The sequence below is a fragment of the Ylistrum balloti genome, unplaced genomic scaffold, assembly GCF_031769215.1.
Source record: "Ylistrum balloti isolate Yb309-2 unplaced genomic scaffold, AGI_CSIRO_Ybal_v1 Utg370152, whole genome shotgun sequence".
NCBI lineage: Eukaryota > Metazoa > Mollusca > Bivalvia > Pectinida > Pectinidae > Ylistrum > Ylistrum balloti.
In genome coordinates, this window is record NW_026782152.1 from 363,671 (window position 1) to 383,551 (window position 19,881).

Below are 19,881 nucleotides of genomic sequence, written 5' to 3' on the forward strand. Positions count from 1 at the left end.
TATTATTGGTTATGGCACCTGTATATATTTGTGGGCAAAGAAGAAAGATTAACCTCTTGTGTGTGTGTGGTAGGAGTTCATAAGCTGTTATAGGAACTATAAATAAACTTAAACCACAAAACCTGTTTTGATCTTTACATAAATGTAATTAAATTTTGTGCAATTTTGCTTCCTTGATGATATCTAATGAGAAGGCAAGTTACAGAAAAATGATGGGCTGACTGGGAAGTTTATGTAACCGTAATAGCTTTGCCTCAATGAAACGATGTTTTCCTGAAAAAAAAGTATACATCTGAAATTTTACTGATAACAGCCTACACCCACTCCTCAGTCAATGGTTTAGCATTAGGTCAGCTCACCAAAACATCAGAGGAGCTACACAAGACTCTTCAAAGAGGAATCTTAGTACAGAACTATACACACCACTGATGGGGCACACTTTACAACTGTGAAATATCATTTGGAAGAAGTTCAGTGGCTGAGATGAGGTGGAAAGAAACAAGATGTCCAGAGTGAATAGGGTGTACTGGAAAAGTGTACCCATAAGGATATTGTGGGTTGGGCTTTTGTTGGAGAAGTGGAAGGGGGTTGAGAATTCAGTGTCACTTGAGTTATCTCTTTATCAATTGTATGATGAAACTACATCACAGCAGAAAGTAACAGCTACACTTCTGAAGAAAATTCAACAAAGCCAATTTTGATATTGAAAAATATCTTTATAAGCCTACAACAAAACATCTACACTCCAAACAATACATACATTTTTTCATTTCACATGATATTGTATAATTTCAGACACTTCACACTATTTTGTACAAAAAAAAACCTATCCCCCCCCCCCCTCCTAAATATATGCCAACATCAGCAAAGTAAAAAAGTTAGACATTCTTTTTGTCTAGGAATGTAACCTAACATGATACTGTAGCACTAGTTCATACAAATAAAGTGAAACTAAGGCGAGTTCAGACACCCAAAATACTTTCTGATATGCCAACATCAACACACATTCTTTATCTCACAGACTATATCAAAATCTGATACTGTACACAGTGTGGTTAAATAGGGCTTTCCTTATTAAAGGCCTATGTCTGTTTGACATACTGTACTAAAAGTCTAGGTCTTCCAACTGTTCTTTACAACAGTTCTTTACTGTAATTGAGACCAATTTAAATTCTATTTTTGTTCGACATACTGTTCTTAAATCTAGGTCTTCTTCATATGTATTCTTTACTGTAATTGGGGCTGATCTTAGATAACCAAGACAGCTAGCTGGTATTACATGATATATCAGATTTCTTGGCTTTTCTTTTACATTAGTTCTTCTGATATAATGTGTCATCTCCCCTCAAGCTCTAAGGACCTTGCTGGCTCCCCCACCCTCCCCCAACGAGCTCTATGGACCTTGTAGGATTCTCTTCCCAAAACTTCTAGAGATCCTTGTAGGTTACTCTACCCACAAGCTCTAGGGATCCTTGTAGGTCAGTCTCCCCACAATCTCTAGGGATCCTTGTAGGTTACTCTCCCCACAAGCTCTAAGAATCCTTGTAGGTCACTCTCCCCACAAGCTCTAGGGATCCTTATAGGTTTCACTCCCTACAAGCTCTAGGAATCCTTGTAGGTTACTCTACCCACAAGCTCTAGGGATCCTTGAAGGTTACTCTACCAACAAGCTCTAGGGATCCTTGTAGGTCACTCTCCCTACAAGCTCTAGGGATCCTTATAGGTTTCACTCCCTACAAGCTCTAGGAATCCTTGTAGGTTACTCTACCCACAAGCTCTAGGGATCCTTGTAGGTTTCTCTACCCACAAGCTCTAGGGAACCTTGTAGGTTACTCTCCCTACAAGCTCTAGGAATCCTTATAGGTTTCACTCCCTACAAGCTCGAGGAATCCTTGTAGGTTACTCTACCCACAAGCTCTAGGGATCCTTGTAGGTTACTCTACCCACAAGCTCTAGGAATCCTTGTAGGTCACTCTACCAACAAGCTCCAGGAATCCTTGTAGGTTTCACTCCCTACAAGCTCTAGGAATCCTTGTAGGTTACTCTACCAACAAGCTCCAGGAATCCTTGTAGGTTTCACTCCCCACAAGCTCTAGGGATATTTATAGGTTTCTCTATAACAATGTCATATTCCACACATGGAGCATAACATGGGTCAAGCTAATTAGAGACTACGTTCGGTATATCCGACAGCTCATACCTGTAGTTTATGATAAGCAGAAAGCAAATATAACTGTTGCACTCTGCTTATCAAATAAAGGTTTCACTTTTGAATTAATTTTGAAACTAGAACAGACTTCAAAGTTTCATTATTCAGAGATCTTAATTTGATTCAACATGTTTATTCATACATACCCAACCCAACACCATTTCAAAAGAACTTAAACCTTACTTTGAAAGGTATTATGAATGTTTCAAGTTTACAAACTACACCGAAGACCTGCTTCACTGATGTACTTTAACAAACAGTATAATACATGATATTACTTAGGTACATACGCCCCACAATCAATGTTTGGTAGTATTTAAACATCATACACAAACAATGATGATTATGAATTAAGTTCCGGTCACAAACATTTTTTTTATTTGTCAGGAATGAAGGTAAACTACAGACTATATAGATATAGTTTAATTTAAAATCTGTATTCCTAGGCATATAATACAAAGTCCAAAATGATTTACTCAATTGTTCATCATTCAAAAGAAATCTTAAAACCAGGGCAAATTTATGTAAAAATAAACACCACTTAGGTATGCAGAACATTCCAGATACAGCCTAACTAGAGTGGCCCTCGAGTTGTTTATAAGTTCTAGGATGTACATATGAAAACAACAACATAAGTATGCATCCCTAATCCCCTTGATCCCTAGTTTATGTACTTATATAGCTTTACATCCTTTGACCACCACTTCAAATTTCCTGGTCTGTATTAATAACATACTCTTACTGTTATCCTAAGTATTTTTTTCAGAATTTTTCTTTATATAAAGCCTGACTGATCATTAGAAATCATTCATGTCTTTTCATGACATTATCCATTTAAACAATTAAATACAACTTCACATTGTATCTGATTTTGTGCATGTAAATACAATGTAGTCCAACTGACTGAAAGGCAGACAGACTTAACAAGTGTTAAAAACCCCTATGGAACTTTGACAGACTACGCACTGTCTAAACTGACCAGTATCTTGTTCAGTATCAATACAACATTTGCCAATGGGAACATTTTAATGAAACCTGCTGAATAATTAAAAACCTTTTAAATGAGAAACATTGTGCAGTGCTTTGCTTAGAAGTGTTTAAATGTACCTCTGAAATATCGAATACGAATGAAACACTCATAAATATATCGGACAATTATCACTGGTATACGAGCATCTATGACAAGGTATCTACCAAAGATCTGTATGTATACATTAAGATGCATTCGGGGGGCCTTTATCGCCTGCTGCCTCTAATTATACACCGGTGTGTATACCTGAAGTGCATACATGCATGACCTATTTTTCTCTGAACTCTGACCCCCTTTTGGCACAAGTCTGGCTCTGTTCCAACCTCTGCAGCTCTGGTCTAAACTCAGATGTGTTACTATGACTATATGGTAAATGGTGTCAGCAGTCTTATAGTCTGCTTCACCCATAATACATGTATAATTTGAAGAATGGTATTGGCATCGGCTCAGAATTTTAGTGAAATTAAAAAAACACCCATTCTGAAATCTATTTCAAGTGATTTTAAAATACAAACAAGCATTGTTGTTTTCCTAAGAATGAATTATTGACTGCATTGAAAACTATTTTACTCGAACGTAATGGAACCATCCTGACGACCTCACTGTCATATACACACAAAATACATAACTGTTTCGACAGTAAGTGTATTTATCTCAATTACTTCTTACGTCAAACTTAAACCTCTATATGACCTCTGTCTATCCCGGTGGCATCTTCCATAAGCACTGGGTTTTAATGAGTAATGTACATTAGGTAATTTGGTTAATGAATTCCATCCTTTCCACTAGTCTGCTGCTAATGGATATCTTGTCATGTCTTGCTTTTTACACTTTCAAAGCTACCTCCGGGAAAATACACAAAAGAAAACATTCCACAAGGCAAGATTGGAATTAAATGAGTCAGAAAAGTTACAAAAGTTATTGTTACAAGGCTAAGGACCCATTTAACATGATGTTGTACCTTAAACATCCTAGGTTTAGCTATAATCTGAAAAAATTTACACACACATAAAACATGTGTACAATCCTAACTTTAAAAAGCTGTACAGGCATTCACTATACAAATCACATAAGTTTTATTCCCTCCATCACTGATAAATGAAATCTGCTTCCCCTTGTTTCTCACTGTTACACCTCACTGGCTGATAAAGGTTGAAATCTAACTGGCAAATTAATGTCATCAAGACAGGAACTGTTTTGTCAGTCAGCCTTGGTTTTTAAACTGATACAAGTACATATATCACTTACATAAGTGAAACCTGTATGGTCTGGTTAAAGAACCGAGTAACAATATCAGAATTGATGAATACCTGAAATCCTCGGTTACAGAAATGACAAGTAACACTAATTTGTTACAGAGCTGACAAGTTCTACTTTGTACTCCTTGTTTACAGAACTGACGGGTACCTGCACTAATCTATTACAGAACTGATGAGTACCTGCACTAATTTGTTATAGAAGTGACAAGTACCTCCTTTGTTACAGACATGACAAGTAACTCAGTACTCCTGGGCTAAAGAATAAATACCAGTACCTATACTGTTTTACAGAAATAATCGAAGCCTCTGTACTTGATTGTCACTGACACAAACACTGTTTTTATTACAAAACCATTTTTGTCCATATTCCCTCATTCATTCATTACAACAGATAATATTAATGGGTGCACCGAGACAGGTTGTTACTATGTCAGATCTGACAAAGATACCTTTCTACATTTTTTTTCAAATTTTTATTACATGTATAATCTTGATACATCATATCAAAGATATTTTTTAGCGTAGCATGTGTTTATCCTCCATATAATGGTTACAGCTAATGATGGGTACACTGTCCTTAGGCTTGGCTGTGCCACTTGTAGCCAGTTAGATAACTATCGTGACCTGAGGGTCATGAGGGACACATGTCTGTATAATTTACTAAACCATGCTGACTCACATTAGTGGCACCAGCTTCAGATGACTGCTTCCCATGTTTATAAAGGGAAACACTAGCAACAAATTATGACTTGGTGGTATATTGTTAACACCCTTTGCACCGTCTACCGGGAGGTAGAGATTCTTCATATAGATCACCAAAGTTTTTACTCAGTAAAACAGCTGATCATTATGTACACTCAAATTTTTGGCAATTCTACTACCATGTTACCTTTCTATACTACGTTACTTGTTAAATTATACCTACTTGGAAACCTACTAATTATAACTTTCTATTTGGCCACTGCGACCTCTCCCTTCATCAGTCAAAACTGATGACCAGTTCTGCTAACTTCTCAACATTGATCAAGAATGGTGCCCATTCAGCTAAAATCCTCACACTGATTCCAGAAGGCATTCAGCTCTGTACTTCCCAAAACTGATCAAGAAATTTGCTCAGATCTGAACCTCTCCCACACTGATTTGAAAAGGCATTCAACACTATACCTCCCCAGCACTGATCAAGAGATGTTAGCTCTGAACCTCTCCACAATGATCCAGAGCGACATCCTGCTCTGTACCTAACACTGATTCAGAAAGGAGCACTATACCTGCCCCACACTGATCAAGAGGGATGCCTAGCTCTGAACCTCTCCATACTGATACAACAAGACATCCAGCTCTGACCTTCCTCTAACACTGTACCTCCCCAACACTTATTCAGAAAGATGCGAAGCCCTGCACCTCTTCACACTGATCCAGAGAGACAACCAGCTCTGTACCTCCCCAACACTAATCCAGAAGGATGCCAAGCCCTGCACCTCTTCACAATGATCTAGAGAGACATTCAGCTCTGTACCTCCCCAACACTGATCCAGAAGGATGCCCAGCCCTGCACCTCTTCACAATGATTTAGAGAGACATTCAGCTCTGTACCTCCCAATCACCAATTCAGAAAAGCTCCAGCTTTATATTTCCTAAACACAGATCAGAAAAAGCCAAATTCTGTACCTCCTGAATCTCTCCACACACTGATCAAGGAGGCCCCAGATCTGAACCCCTTGAATACTGATCCAGAAAGGCTCTTGAGTTCTGAACACTCCTCACCCTCATCCAGCAAGACTATGAGCTTTTAACCTACCTCCACATTGATGAAGAAAGGCTCCAGCTCTGTACTGCCCCCACAGTGATCAAGAATGACCCAGATCACACACACTGATCCAGAAAGGCTCTGAGCTCTGAACATCACCCACACTGATCCAGAAAGGCTCTGAGCTCTGAACATCACACACACTGGTCCAGAAAGGCTCTGCACTCTGAACATCACCCACACTGATCCAGAAAGGCTCTGAGCTCTGAACATCATCCACACTGGTCCAGAAAGGCTCTGAGCTTTAACATCCCCCACATTGATCCAGAAAGGCTCTGAGCTCTGAACATCCCCCCTTCCCTCTCATCGATTGGGAGTTCCCAGTTCTATAACTTTTCTAAACTGATTGAGGAAGCCCCAGCTCTGTATCTCCCCTATACCATCAAGAAAGGCACCTAGCTCTGTAACACAGTTGTAATTAACTATACTAAAATTGATTTATTGATTAAAGCCAGGTATCATATAATCACATCACAAATATCTAATACCGCTGTATCCAGACTCTAATGGTAGTTAAATGCTGTGCGTAAATGGATGTTGCATGGCCACAGAACAATGGCTACTATTGTAATGCATTATTTTTTTATCTCACAATAAATCTTAATAATATGCAACTAATTTACATCTACCAACTTCTAACATTTGTGTTTCTTTGCTGCTTTCTACAATTACCTGGTGACATAATACAGAATTAAAATTCCATGTAACATAATACTGTGTTATGGGAGAGTGCTATTTGGCACCTAAGGCTGTCTTGTGCAAGGGCACACTTCGGAACCAAACCATAATGTTCTTTTGAAGGATGGTAGTACACCTTAGGCTATGACTTGGATAACTGTCACACAACTGCAAGCTCTTTGGATGTCAGCCCAGGTCTTACATCAATATTATAATTACAGTGAATGATATTCCCAGGTATCAATGTCTTAACTGCAGATATTGACATTACAATCAAAATTTTACATTATGGAAAGTACCATGTAAGTGCATTGATCAAGAAAGGCAAAAAAAGTCTGTGTACGTGATGTGAGTCTCACACTAACATCTAGCTGGGGTCAAACATTTCAGTACTCCAACCATTGTAATGTAATTGCATATATAGCTGTCTCCACAAGTGTATAAATTGTAGTCTCTTTGCTCTGAGTCAATTTCTGCAGCTATTGGCAGTAAGCCAGGGAAACTTTACCCATACATGTCAAGATTCTGTTGGTGTCTGACAAATCAAGTGTTCCTGAATGACCCAGTCATGGTCAGGGATTGGGGTACCTTGTTGTAATATTGGCAGGAAGTCATTGGGAAAGTTTGATATGTACAGATGAAGTGTATCATGTGGTCCTAATGATGCCAAAATTACTGCAGCAATCAATCCTTTATAACCAAAAAACTAATGTACATCAACTTTTTTGTTGATCGTTTTTATACATTAACTGCATGAAATTTAGGAAGGATATTGAATCCCTCCTATGTGATAAACACTGAAATAAGTCTAAATGTCAGGACACAACATAACAAGCCTGCCAAAATACAAGAATTTAGATTTTTCCAGCACACCACAGTTAGACTTAAAAAAATATTGACACAATGTTCCCATTAAGCTCTGCTTCTAATGTTTGCAAACAATATGATTACAATGTAAGACAGGCCAGACAGAAAATAAATCAGCATGTGGGAGGGGCAGTTTCTCCAAGCAATGTTAAGTATGTATTTCAGGGATATGGACATATTGTTACAGACACTTAAAACTGACTGTTGTGCTTGTCAGAGATATGAAGATATTTGGAAACACAGCAGTTATAACAGGGATCAGGTCAGAGAGTACAGCCAAGGTATATCTGATACTTACAGCCTATAACCCCATCAGGATTTCTGGTACTTACAGTCTAGATATCTGACCAGCATTTCTGGTATTTACATTCTTGATATCTGACCAGGATTTCTGGTATTTACAGTCTAGATATCTGACCAGAATACCTGGTACTTAGTCTTGATATCTGATCTGGAGCTTTGATACTTACAGTCTAGATATCTGACCAGGATCCCTGGTACTTACAGTCTAGATATCTGACCAGGATTTCTGATACTTACAGTCTAGATATCTGACCAGGATTTCTGATACTTACATTCTGGATATCTGACCAGGATTTCTGGTATTTACAGTCTAGATATCTGACCAGAATACCTGGTACTTAGTCTTGATATCTGACCAAGATTCCTGGTACTTACAGTCTAGATATCTGACCAGGATTTCTGGTACTTACAGTCTAGATATCTGACCAGGATTTCTGGTACTTACAGTCTAGATATCTGACCAGGATTTCTGGTACTTACAGTCTAGATACCTGACCAAGGTTCCTGGTACTTACAGTCTAGATATCTGACCAGGATCCCTGGTACTTACAGTCTAGATATCTGACCAGGATTTCTGATACTTACAGTCTAGATATCTGACCAGGATCCCTGGTATTGACATTCTAGATATCTGACCAGGATTTCTGATACTTACAGTCTAGATATCTGACCAAGATTCCTGGTACTTACAGTCTAGATATCTAACCTGGATTTCTGGTACTTACAGTCTAGATATCTGACCAGGATTTCTGGTACTTACAGTCTAGATATCTGACCAGGATTTCTGGTACTTACAGTCTTGATATCTGACCAAGATTCCTGGTACTTACAGTCCAGGTGTCTGACCAGGATTTCTGATACTTACAGTCTAGGTATCCCTGGTATTGACATTCTAAAGGTGGATCCTGGATCTCTTACACACACATTTAACCAGGAACTATTTGTATGTTTTCTTTTACCTTCTAGTGACTCGGAGAACTGGCAAATACGAGCTTTATTATTCTAAAATAACTGGAAACACCACTTATACAATCTCCATCACACACAAGAAACCAGAAATTACTGTTATGTACAATCTCCATCACACACTAGAAACCAGAAATAACTGTTATGGTCTAAACATTTCAGATGTTCCTATACCACAGATATAACACCAGATGTTTCATTTCTTGTTTATGATCTTACAAACAATCATACAGAGCTGTCACCAATGACAAAATTACACTGTATTTCACTTTACCATACATTTGTATAACTAACGATCTAAGCCTAGAACATGGGACAGATTTTCGTAACATTTGTAACAGACCAATACCTGGAACTAAAAAGAGCACATCAAAAAATTGTTTCAAGAAATAATGAGTTCCTGATCATGGAAAATGTTCCAAAACACCAACATCTTCAGCTCATGGTTTTGATATTCATAATATACAAGCCCCAATGTAGACCAGTTGATAAACCTTATCTTGATAATATTCATATCAACCCCCAGGAACACTGATGCAGTAAAGTAACCTCACATATGGGCCCATACTTCAAACAGCAGGTGAAGCACCTGCAAAATGTATGTCAGTCGACCAGTTGAAAGACATTAAGTGGGTATGAATGAAGATTTTTCAGCAGTAAAACATTTTATCTTGATTCAGTCATGTTGGGTTGATAGTAATCCATTTACTATAGTCCATTCATACAAAACAGCCCTTAGTAAATTAGTGATCAGCTTGGATCTATTTCAGCAAGTGATTCACTGCTTCTGTTTGACCTTCATTGACCTCTAAGTGTGGCTGCTGTAGGATGACCTTCACTGACCCCTACCAACCTTATCTACTATACCTAACACATCTATAATGCTGTTTCCCTTTATAGAACACTTGAGGATGATCTTGGATTTTCGTGTTTAGTTGACCTAGTGTCAGCATGGTAACTTGAGAACTCTGGAGGCCCAGACTTGAAGACAAATAATCATTTGTTCTACAACAGTCTGCTCTGACCAGACACCAGTCAAAGCTAGCATGTAATTTTACTTCTTTGGTCAAATATCAAAGAAAAAATTAGTATTAGTAGTAATAAGAAAAGGTTTTTTTAGGTTTTCATACATGCTGTTAAGACATTAAAAAATTGAAAGATTGAAGAGTGATAGGAGCTGGACAGTCAGATATGTATGCGAATTCCTAAAGAAACCTATTCAATTTTTGTTGTACTTACTTTTTGGTTTAAGTCATAAAATGAGAAGAACTTGTATTTTAGGAGGATGAAATCATTGTCCCGAATGCCTTGCTCCATCAGAGATTTAGAGGAATCCAGCCATCTGTAAGATACAAAAAAGTTTCAATATTTTTTAATTATTCAATAGCAAGGTTTGCAACCAATCACTTGATATCAAGGTCGTTAATAAATCATTAGACATCATGGTCAGCAATCACCTAGTCCTAAATATCGAGGTCAGCAATCACCCAGTCCTAAATATCGAGGTCAGCAATCAATCATAATTTCAAGGACGTCAATCACTCAATACAAAAGGTCAGCAATCAACCACTCTGTATCAAGGTCAGCAACCAATCACTTGTTAATAAGGTCAGCATTAATAACTCAATATCCAGATCACCAAATTTACATTACATAAGATATTCTGTACATGTATCTTGTATTTTTCAATTTGATTTAGAAATTCTTGTATTTTTCAATTTGATTTAGAAATTGAAACTAGTTTAAGAAATTTGTAAAATCGATATATATGCACAAACCATAAATCAACAAACATTTTTTTCAGTAAATATATAACTATGAAATATGTTTACAAAGTTTGACAATTGGTTTCTATTAAGGGATGAGGACACAGTACAACGATGTTGTCATGAAGTCATATGGTAGCCAGCTGGCGAAGGACATTCCAGACAGTCTCCTCATTTCTACCTAATCCTGCCATGTTCCACTGTTGGACTCATTAGCTTATCAAACAAACTTAAACCTAAATACCCTGTAATACATATAATCAGCTCTGTCTACAGCTGGGTACAATCAGTTTGCAGCAGTAGACACACACTATCACCCATCTGGTAGACACACATCTATAGACAGGAGCCTCCCAATCTCTCCCACTCCACTTTCTACACTTCCAACTACATCTTATGCACATATTTCACTTTTTTATGTTCAGGAAAAACATCTGCATATTCTCATTAAAGTCTGGAATAATTACAGTGTAAATGACTCATTTTCACATGGGGATAGAGATTTTGCAGGAAAAAAGAAAGGGTAATAAAAATTGCTGTGAACAAAACATAAAAAATCCAGAAATATTTTTCCAAGTTTTTGCTATCAGCACCAGGATGCAATAGGGATGCTGTATATATCAACATGACTATCTTATCTAGAGCTACATCCTGACACATCGCGCCTCTACCCTACCTCTGGTTTTCTACATAAGTCCTACCCAACCCTGTAGTTTACATAACTAAAACTAGATACACAATCTTGCTTGAGTCAGCTTCTCCATCAACAGATAAACAGTGATGCGTCTAGTCACAAAATGAAAAATCATATGCATTAGGATATCAATGTAGAAGCATGACAAAAACTATCAAAAATTCTTTGTACATTTTGAATATCATGTACTTTTTTTTAGGATACTGTTTTAGATCCAAAGTGTCTGAAAATGCATCCAGGCAGATTTCTGTACTTGACTTGCTTGTTTTACAACAAATCAGTCCTCTAAATTTATCTTGTGATTTTTTTTTTTAATTTAACTACCTCCTTGTTTCTGTACTTTTTCAGAACCAAATGGCTGCATTACCATAATTATAGTAAAGTATTACAAATTTTAATAAATGCAATAAAAAATTGCCTTCTTAATGTAACAGATGTTTGTACAATTAATTTTGTGTAATACAATCTCACTGATATTCATCAGAATCTAAAATATCTGACAATGTGTTTCGTTGGTTATGGTTCTGATTTGTCATATCATCATGTAAATTTTATTTTAAATGGCAATGAAATGTCATTCAAATGTCCTCAGCTAGACTAAATGTACAGCAACTGTTGACTTGTTGTTATGTGTACCAGCAAAACATTATTTCCTGTATCCTGTTTAGAAACAATCTTGACCAACACCCTTCATTCTCTTCACTTAAATCTCACCAACACAAACTTCCTCTATTTAACTTCAAGTAACCACAGACATCTTAATTTGTTATCAGTACAGAATACAGATACACCAAGTAATATAAAAGTTTAACAAACCCTTAATTATCTTAATACAAAAAATTAGGATCTATTACATGTATTTAAAAAATGTTTTTTGAATTTGTATCATTAACACAAATTCCAGTTCATTTCATAGTTTTTTAAAATTAATTTTTTCAGGCATTTTCATCCTTAAGCACACAATTAACTACCAGTCAATCTTGTTTTTCAAACAAATTACCAATTCGATTATCTGAAACAGTGTTGATTACATCAAATATGTACTAAGTACAGTTTTCAGAAGTAGCTGATTACTAGATACACAAAGTAATGGAGATAAAAATGTCACTGATGAATGTTCATTAACAGAAATAAGCCAATGTGTAACGCTGTTAGTGTGTTTAAAGTATGTAATAATTATATATAAAAAGAAAGTAAACTGACAGATTCTGTGGTACATAATGTGATTTAACTACACAGATTGGGGCCACTGATGTAGTGCCAAGTTTGTCTGTACTATAAAGACCAAAGTTCATTACTGGATAGTTATGCATAATTTACTACGGCCCTTTCTACATTTTTGGTGGATTTCATCAGAGGAGGTACGGTACCATAGGATAATAACCATGCTTACATTATATCAGGGTATATTGCAATAGTGGCTACAATGAAGGATATCACAGTGTTACTAATTAAGTACAGCATTTTGTACATGACAGAATAGTTATAGGTACCAAGGGTAACAAAGACAATCATTATCTACATCATTTGATGGCATATACACGAAAAGAATTTTGATGATGTGTATTCCTTGGAATATAATCATACTTTGGCCTTCCAAACTTGTAAACTGAAATTGATATAGTATAGTGTCCTTAATCATGGCCAAGGTATCGCAGAAAATACATAACAATTCCAGAACACTGATTATCATTGGTGTCTTTCCAACAATAGTGTCTTAGACCATTTATACTCCTGCTATTAAATCAAGATACCTGAATACTTACAAGTAATTAATTCTAGCTTTTTCTACATAATTTTTTGGCTTGTAGAGGATAGGTTGAGCATCTCTGATCGTCACAGTCGGACTGTTGGCAAGGGCATTTTCCATACAGGTTTCAAATGACAGACTGTACATGGAGCCTGGTGACAGTGTCCCATTGGCATTGAAGGTGCTGTTGAACGTATTATAGGGTGACACAGAATTAGCACTGTAGGAGCTGACTCCTGGGGTCATTGTAGGTCCTAGAGTCAAGCCTGGGGTCCTACTTAGTGTATTCTGAAAATAAGAATGTTCTAGTTTTAGTATAATCCATATATAAAACCAAGCTTACTCTAAAGGTCAAATTCATTATCACTTCAAGTTTTTTTTTACAACATACACTAGACAAAAAAAAAACTATTCTTTGTCATTTTTCTTTATCAAATAAATCCACTACATCATCTGAAACTTTTATAATAAAAAAAAAAGGAAACTGATATCATTCAGGTCAAACTCCAACCTTTGCTGGGGGGGATTATGTTAGTTAAAGGGGAGACTACTCTTGCCCAGGTTAGTGATTAATGCTAGGTAAGAGGGAGGTGCATCTCTTTGGAATGATAGAAGATAGAGAAACTTTCAAGAATAAAAAAAATTCAATGACAGTGAAATGACCTCGTGGCTGGTATTGTAGACTTTTGTAAAATCAGGAGAAGACTACCCTGTCCTGTTTTTTTTAACTTACATTTGTAAGGGGGAGACAACTATTTCTTAATAAACTTTTATCAGGTAAGGGGGAGGCAACTCTGTGTATGTAGCCTTATAAACGATGAGGGAAAGACAATGCTTTGTTGCTAGACTTGTTTTAGACGATAACTCTGTCTTGATAGACATCCAATTTATTGTTGAGGAATAGACAACTCTGCTGCGAGACTTATATTAGGTGAGAGCAGATACAACTAATTTTGTTAGCAAGGGGATGACCACCCCATATCATATATACTTACATTAGGTGAAGGTCCTGCTGGGCTTCTGCTGAAAGGGCTCAGTCTATCCAGACTACCTGATGATGAGTGATGAACAGTACCATTTCCATTAACACCCATCACTGTTTCATCCTTTGAGTCTTTCTTTTTCTTTTGGTTTAAATTTTCTTTTATACTTTTCTTGAGGTCATCCTTGTCCAAATATCTCATAATTGACAATTCTTCAGGATGCCGTATACCTTCAAGGATAAAATCATTATACCAATCAACAACATCTTCAAGAGTAAAAAACATATTACATTTAATCAATATGAACTTTCATTAAAATCATGTGTTCTGTTTGGTCAAATAAGAGTGAAAATATCAAATTTTGTGATTTTCACTCAGTGAAAATGTCACATGTTTACAGAGATAAACACAGTAGAGTCACATATTTATGATTAACACCCTTTAAAGTCCCTCAAACATTTACATACAACACATTCTAAACAATAAAAATTTCTTTTTTTTATCTGAAGCTCTCTGACTGTAGTTAACATGAGTTATGGATGAAGCATTTAATCCCCAGTTATGTAACGACACAAACAAAATATACAACGTCTGCCAGAGAAGAAAAAAAAAACACAGTAAGTTCAAAGCCAAGAAATTTTATTAAAACTGTTTTCAATAGACATATAAGCCATTTTGGTATAGACATCTGTTATGAGACCCTAGGGTAAATTTATTAGACCTTATCTGACAATTTGTGTCTGCCAGGGGCATGAATCCTTTTAAAACTCCATTGATTCGCCATTTGTGTAAACACTGAAGTTGATATTGGGAACAACCTACAGCCACAGACCACTAGGAAGGATGCACACAAAATTAGACACCGTGCCAGAAACCAGCCATTTCAAGAAGATATTGTCTGTCTTTTATCTGCACATACCGAACCATAAAAAAGACAGGGATCTATCATGTTAGTTACACACACTGCTGCACAATGCCTTAAGATCATGTATACTCACCCAGGAAAATCCATTCTGTTTCATCTCCTGGCAAATTTACTTTGCAAATATTTAAAATACCGCACCACCACCGAGTTGGTTTATCTACTTAAACCCAAGTTTAATGAATTAGCATGCCTTTGAGCAGAATCGTTCCTGACAGAGGATGTTTTTACTAGATGTTATAGAAAGAGTGTGTAAGTCATGACAACCATCTCTAGATCCGACGAAACGGAAAAAAAATACCTGTAGGCAAATATATAACAATAGGGGAATTTATCATTACTGTCCTGTAAACAACATCACTCTTAACTTTTTGTATGGGGGAATACCTATGTATGAATAATAAGTCAAAACGGGGGATCTAAGTCTCTTAATGTCAACTTTCCAGTCTTGACTGAATCTCGTCTACATGGTGGATTTGTTATAAACTCGACAGAATTCTTTAAATGGAAACATGACAGTTTCTTGACTGCATGTATCAGTTGGTTATGTGGCAGCCATCAAAACATAGATGAGGTCAAACTGAAGAGGTAGCTACATGGTATGTAAATTAGATTACATCACAAACAATTAGGATGTTACATCAAAATGGTGACAAGATGTCAAGATGACATGTTTACTGTATACATGCATTAAGCCTATGAAGTAAACAGATTACTTCATCTCTCAAACCTGAGGATGGGTGGAATTATTACAGGACAATGAAACAGCCTTAGGTGTAATTTCAATCAAGAGCAACATATATACCAGTCAGTATTAAGCAGGTGGGACTGATGACAGGCAAATACAGTAACACTGATGAAGATCCAAAAATCCTTGCTACAGTATCTAAGGACCCAGATCTGAGGTAAAATGAGTCTTCCAATCTAATACAGACACTATGGGACATCTTACACCACAATGGAGTTTATAAGACATTTTACACCAATACAGCAGTTATGAGAATTCTAACATCATTCTGATCCTAATGCAATGAGAAGTCTAACACCATTCTAATACTGACCCTATGGGTAGTCTAACACCATTCTGATACTGATGCTATGAGTCTAACACCATTCTAATAGTGCTATGAGAAGTCTAACACCATTCACTGATCTATGAGAAGTCCAACAGTCTGAGAAGCACCATTCTAATACTGACGCTATGAGAAGTCTAACACCATTCTAATACTGACACTATGGGAAGTCTAACACCATTCTAATACTGATGCTATGAGAAGTCTAACACCATTCTAATACTGATGCTATGGGAAGTCTAACACCATTCTAATACAGACACTATGAGAAGTCTAACACCATTCTAATACTGACACTATGAGAAGTCTAACACCATTCTAATACTGATGCTATGAGAAGTCTAACACCATTCTAATACTGATGCTATGAGAAGTCTAACACCATTCTAATACTGATGCTATGAGAAGTCTAACACCATTCTAATACTGATGTCTAACACCATTCTAATACTGACAGACACTATGAGAAGTCTAACACCATTCTAATACAGACACTATGAGAAGTCATTAACACCTATTCTAACACCATTCTAATACTGATGCTATGGGAAGTCCAACACCATTCTAATACTGATGCTATGGGAAGTCTAACACCATTCTAATACAGACGCTATGAGAAGTCTAGCACCATTCTAATACAGACACTATGAGAAGTCTAACACCATTCTAATACTGATGCTATGGGAAGTCCAACACCATTCTAATACTGATGCTATGGGAAGTCTAACACCATTCTAATACAGACGCTATGAGAAGTCTAACACCATTCTAATACTGATGCTATGGGAAGTCTAACACCATTCTAATACTGATGCTATGAGAAGTCTAACACCATTCTAATACTGACGCTATGAGAAGTCTAACACCATTCTAATACAGACACTATGAGAAGTCTAACACCATTCTAATACTGACGCTATGAGAAGTCTAACACCATTCTAATACAGACACTATGAGAAGTCTAACACCATTCTAATACAGACACTATGAGAAGTCTAACACCATTCTAATACTGACACTATGAGAAGTCTAACACCATTCTAATACTGATGCTATGGGAAGTCCAACACCATTCTAATACTGATGCTATGGGAAGTCTAACACCATTCTAATACAGACACTATGGGAAGTCTAACACCATTCTAATACTGATGCTATGGGAAGTCTAACACCATTCTAATACAGACACTATGAGAAGTCTAACACCATTCTAATACTGACACTATGGGAAGTCTAACACCATTCTAATACTGACACTATGGGAAGTCTAACACCATTCTAATACTGATGCTATGAGAAGTCTAACACCATTCTAATACAGACACTATGGGAAGTCTAACACCATTCTAATACAGACACTATGGGAAGTCTAACACCATTCTAATACTGATGCTATGAGAAGTCTAACACCATTCTAATACTGATGCTATGAGAAGTCTAACACCATTCTAATACTGATGCTATGGGAAGTCTAACATCAGTCTAACACCATTCTAATACTGATGCTATGAGAAGTCTAGCACCATTCTAATACTGATGCTATGAGAAGTCTAACACCATTCTAATACTGATGCTATGGGAAGTCTAACACCATTCTAATACTGATGCTATGGGAAGTCCAACACCATTCTAATACTGATGCTATGGGAAGTCTAACACCATTCTAATACAGACACTATGAGAAGTCTAACACCATTCTAATACTGACACTATGAGAAGTCTAACACCATTCTAATACTGAGGCTATGGGAAGTCTAGCACCATTCTAATACTGAGGCTATGGGAAGTCTAGCACCATTCTAATACTGATGCTATGGGAAGTCTAGCACCATTCTAATACTGATGCTATGGGAAGTCCAACACCATTCTAATACTGATGCTATGAGAAGTCTAACACCATTCTAATACTGATGCTATGGGAAGTCTAACACCATTCTAATACTGATGCAATGATAAGTCTAACACCATTCTAATACTGACCCTATGGGCAGTCTAACACCATTCTAATACTGATGCTATGAGAAGTCTAACACCATTCTAATACTGATGCTATGGGAAGTCTAACACCATTCTAATACTGATGCTATGGGAAGTCCAACACCATTCTAATACTGATGCTATGGGAAGTCTAACACCATTCTAATACAGACACTATGAGAAGTCTAACACCATTCTAATACTGACGCTATGAGAAGTCCAACACCATTCTAATACTGATGCTATGGGAAGTCCAACACCATTCTAATACTGATGCTATGAGAAGTCTAACACCATTCTAATACTGAGGCTATGGGAAGTCTAGCACCATTCTAATACTGATGCTATGGGAAGTCTAGCACCATTCTAATACTGATGCTATGGGAAGTCCAACACCATTCTAATACAGACACTATGAGACATCCTGCACCAATACAAAAGTCATGAGAAGTCTTACACAATTCTAGAACTATGTTAGATATAAATCATGCTAGTTTTATATTTCTATATTATAAAGAAAACTGACCACAATATCAGACATCTAATACGTAATTTTCATTGTCTTTCTGTAATCGTTTATAAAGTCCTTGGTTCTTAAATTTTTGTGTGACACATGAATTCACAATGACTTCAAACACAAATCATTATTAAATAAATTGCAAATTGGAGCAATTTTAAAATAATGAAACAGAACTGACATTAAAACATTGTTTTCAATTCTGGTGATTGGTTTTAGGCCTCATTTCAACACCTATCATTTATCTTCATATGAGCTACAAGACCATGGCTTAGCGACTGGGAAGTACTTATGGGTAAATTCCTGAACTGGATTCCAGTACAATTTCTTTACTAGCAGGTGTAATGGAGATAGGATCGGGGACCTGGTATTAGTTAATAGAAGATTATATTTGTTTAGATTCCTTTACAATGTACCTCTTGGACCACCTTCCTAAATATAGTGGCTGGTTGAGACTAGTGTAGGTATGTATGTACTTAGGCAGGAAGAGAAGTGGTTGATGTATGTTGTGTTTGGGCCTGTTCCCCATCCATCACCATCCTCCCTCACACTGGACAGACAGTGCCTGCTGCCCACAGCAACACCAGCTGTTTCTGATGTACCAGTTATACATATATCACCAGTCTTAAAAACTTTGTAAAGAATATAAACATCATCTTGACTTCCAATATGAGAATCCGCAAGGTTGCATCCTGTTTCTATGAGTGGAATTGCCAAAGCATTCTCACATTAGTTTACCACTAAAATCAGAGTAAGGTCAAAGCAAACATTTATCCCCATGTTGTCTATCATGTATATACCCATCCTTTGTGTCCCTAATTCAAAGACAGAGTGCACCCCATTCAACATAATCTGTATTACATGTATACCATATTTATCCTCCATCAAACCTAAGGGAACCATCATATCATTTCTAACTCTGAGTGTGGACAATGAAAATGATGCTGGGTAAATACTGTCAGGGTATATATGACCTCAGTCTCCTAAGAAGGTCACTGGTTTACAAACACCACACTTTCAGCAACCCCTATAATGTTTATTGAAAAAGCATGAATACAGCATCGCTATACAGCAATCATT

The 19,881-nt window shown here is 36.8% G+C and overlaps 1 protein-coding gene across 1 annotated transcript in view; it reads right to left on the reverse strand.

Moving 5' to 3' along the window:
- LOC132550809 (fermitin family homolog 2-like) overlaps positions 1–19,881 on the reverse strand; it is a 40,096-nt gene that overhangs the window by 6,476 nt on the left and 13,739 nt on the right. The window contains exons 4-6 of the mRNA XM_060214898.1: positions 14,325–14,542; positions 13,346–13,617; positions 10,359–10,461 (exon numbers count right to left, since the gene is read on the reverse strand). Coding sequence (XP_060070881.1) covers positions 10,359–10,461; positions 13,346–13,617; positions 14,325–14,542 — 593 coding nt within the window. The remainder of the gene's footprint in view (positions 1–10,358; positions 10,462–13,345; positions 13,618–14,324; positions 14,543–19,881) is intronic.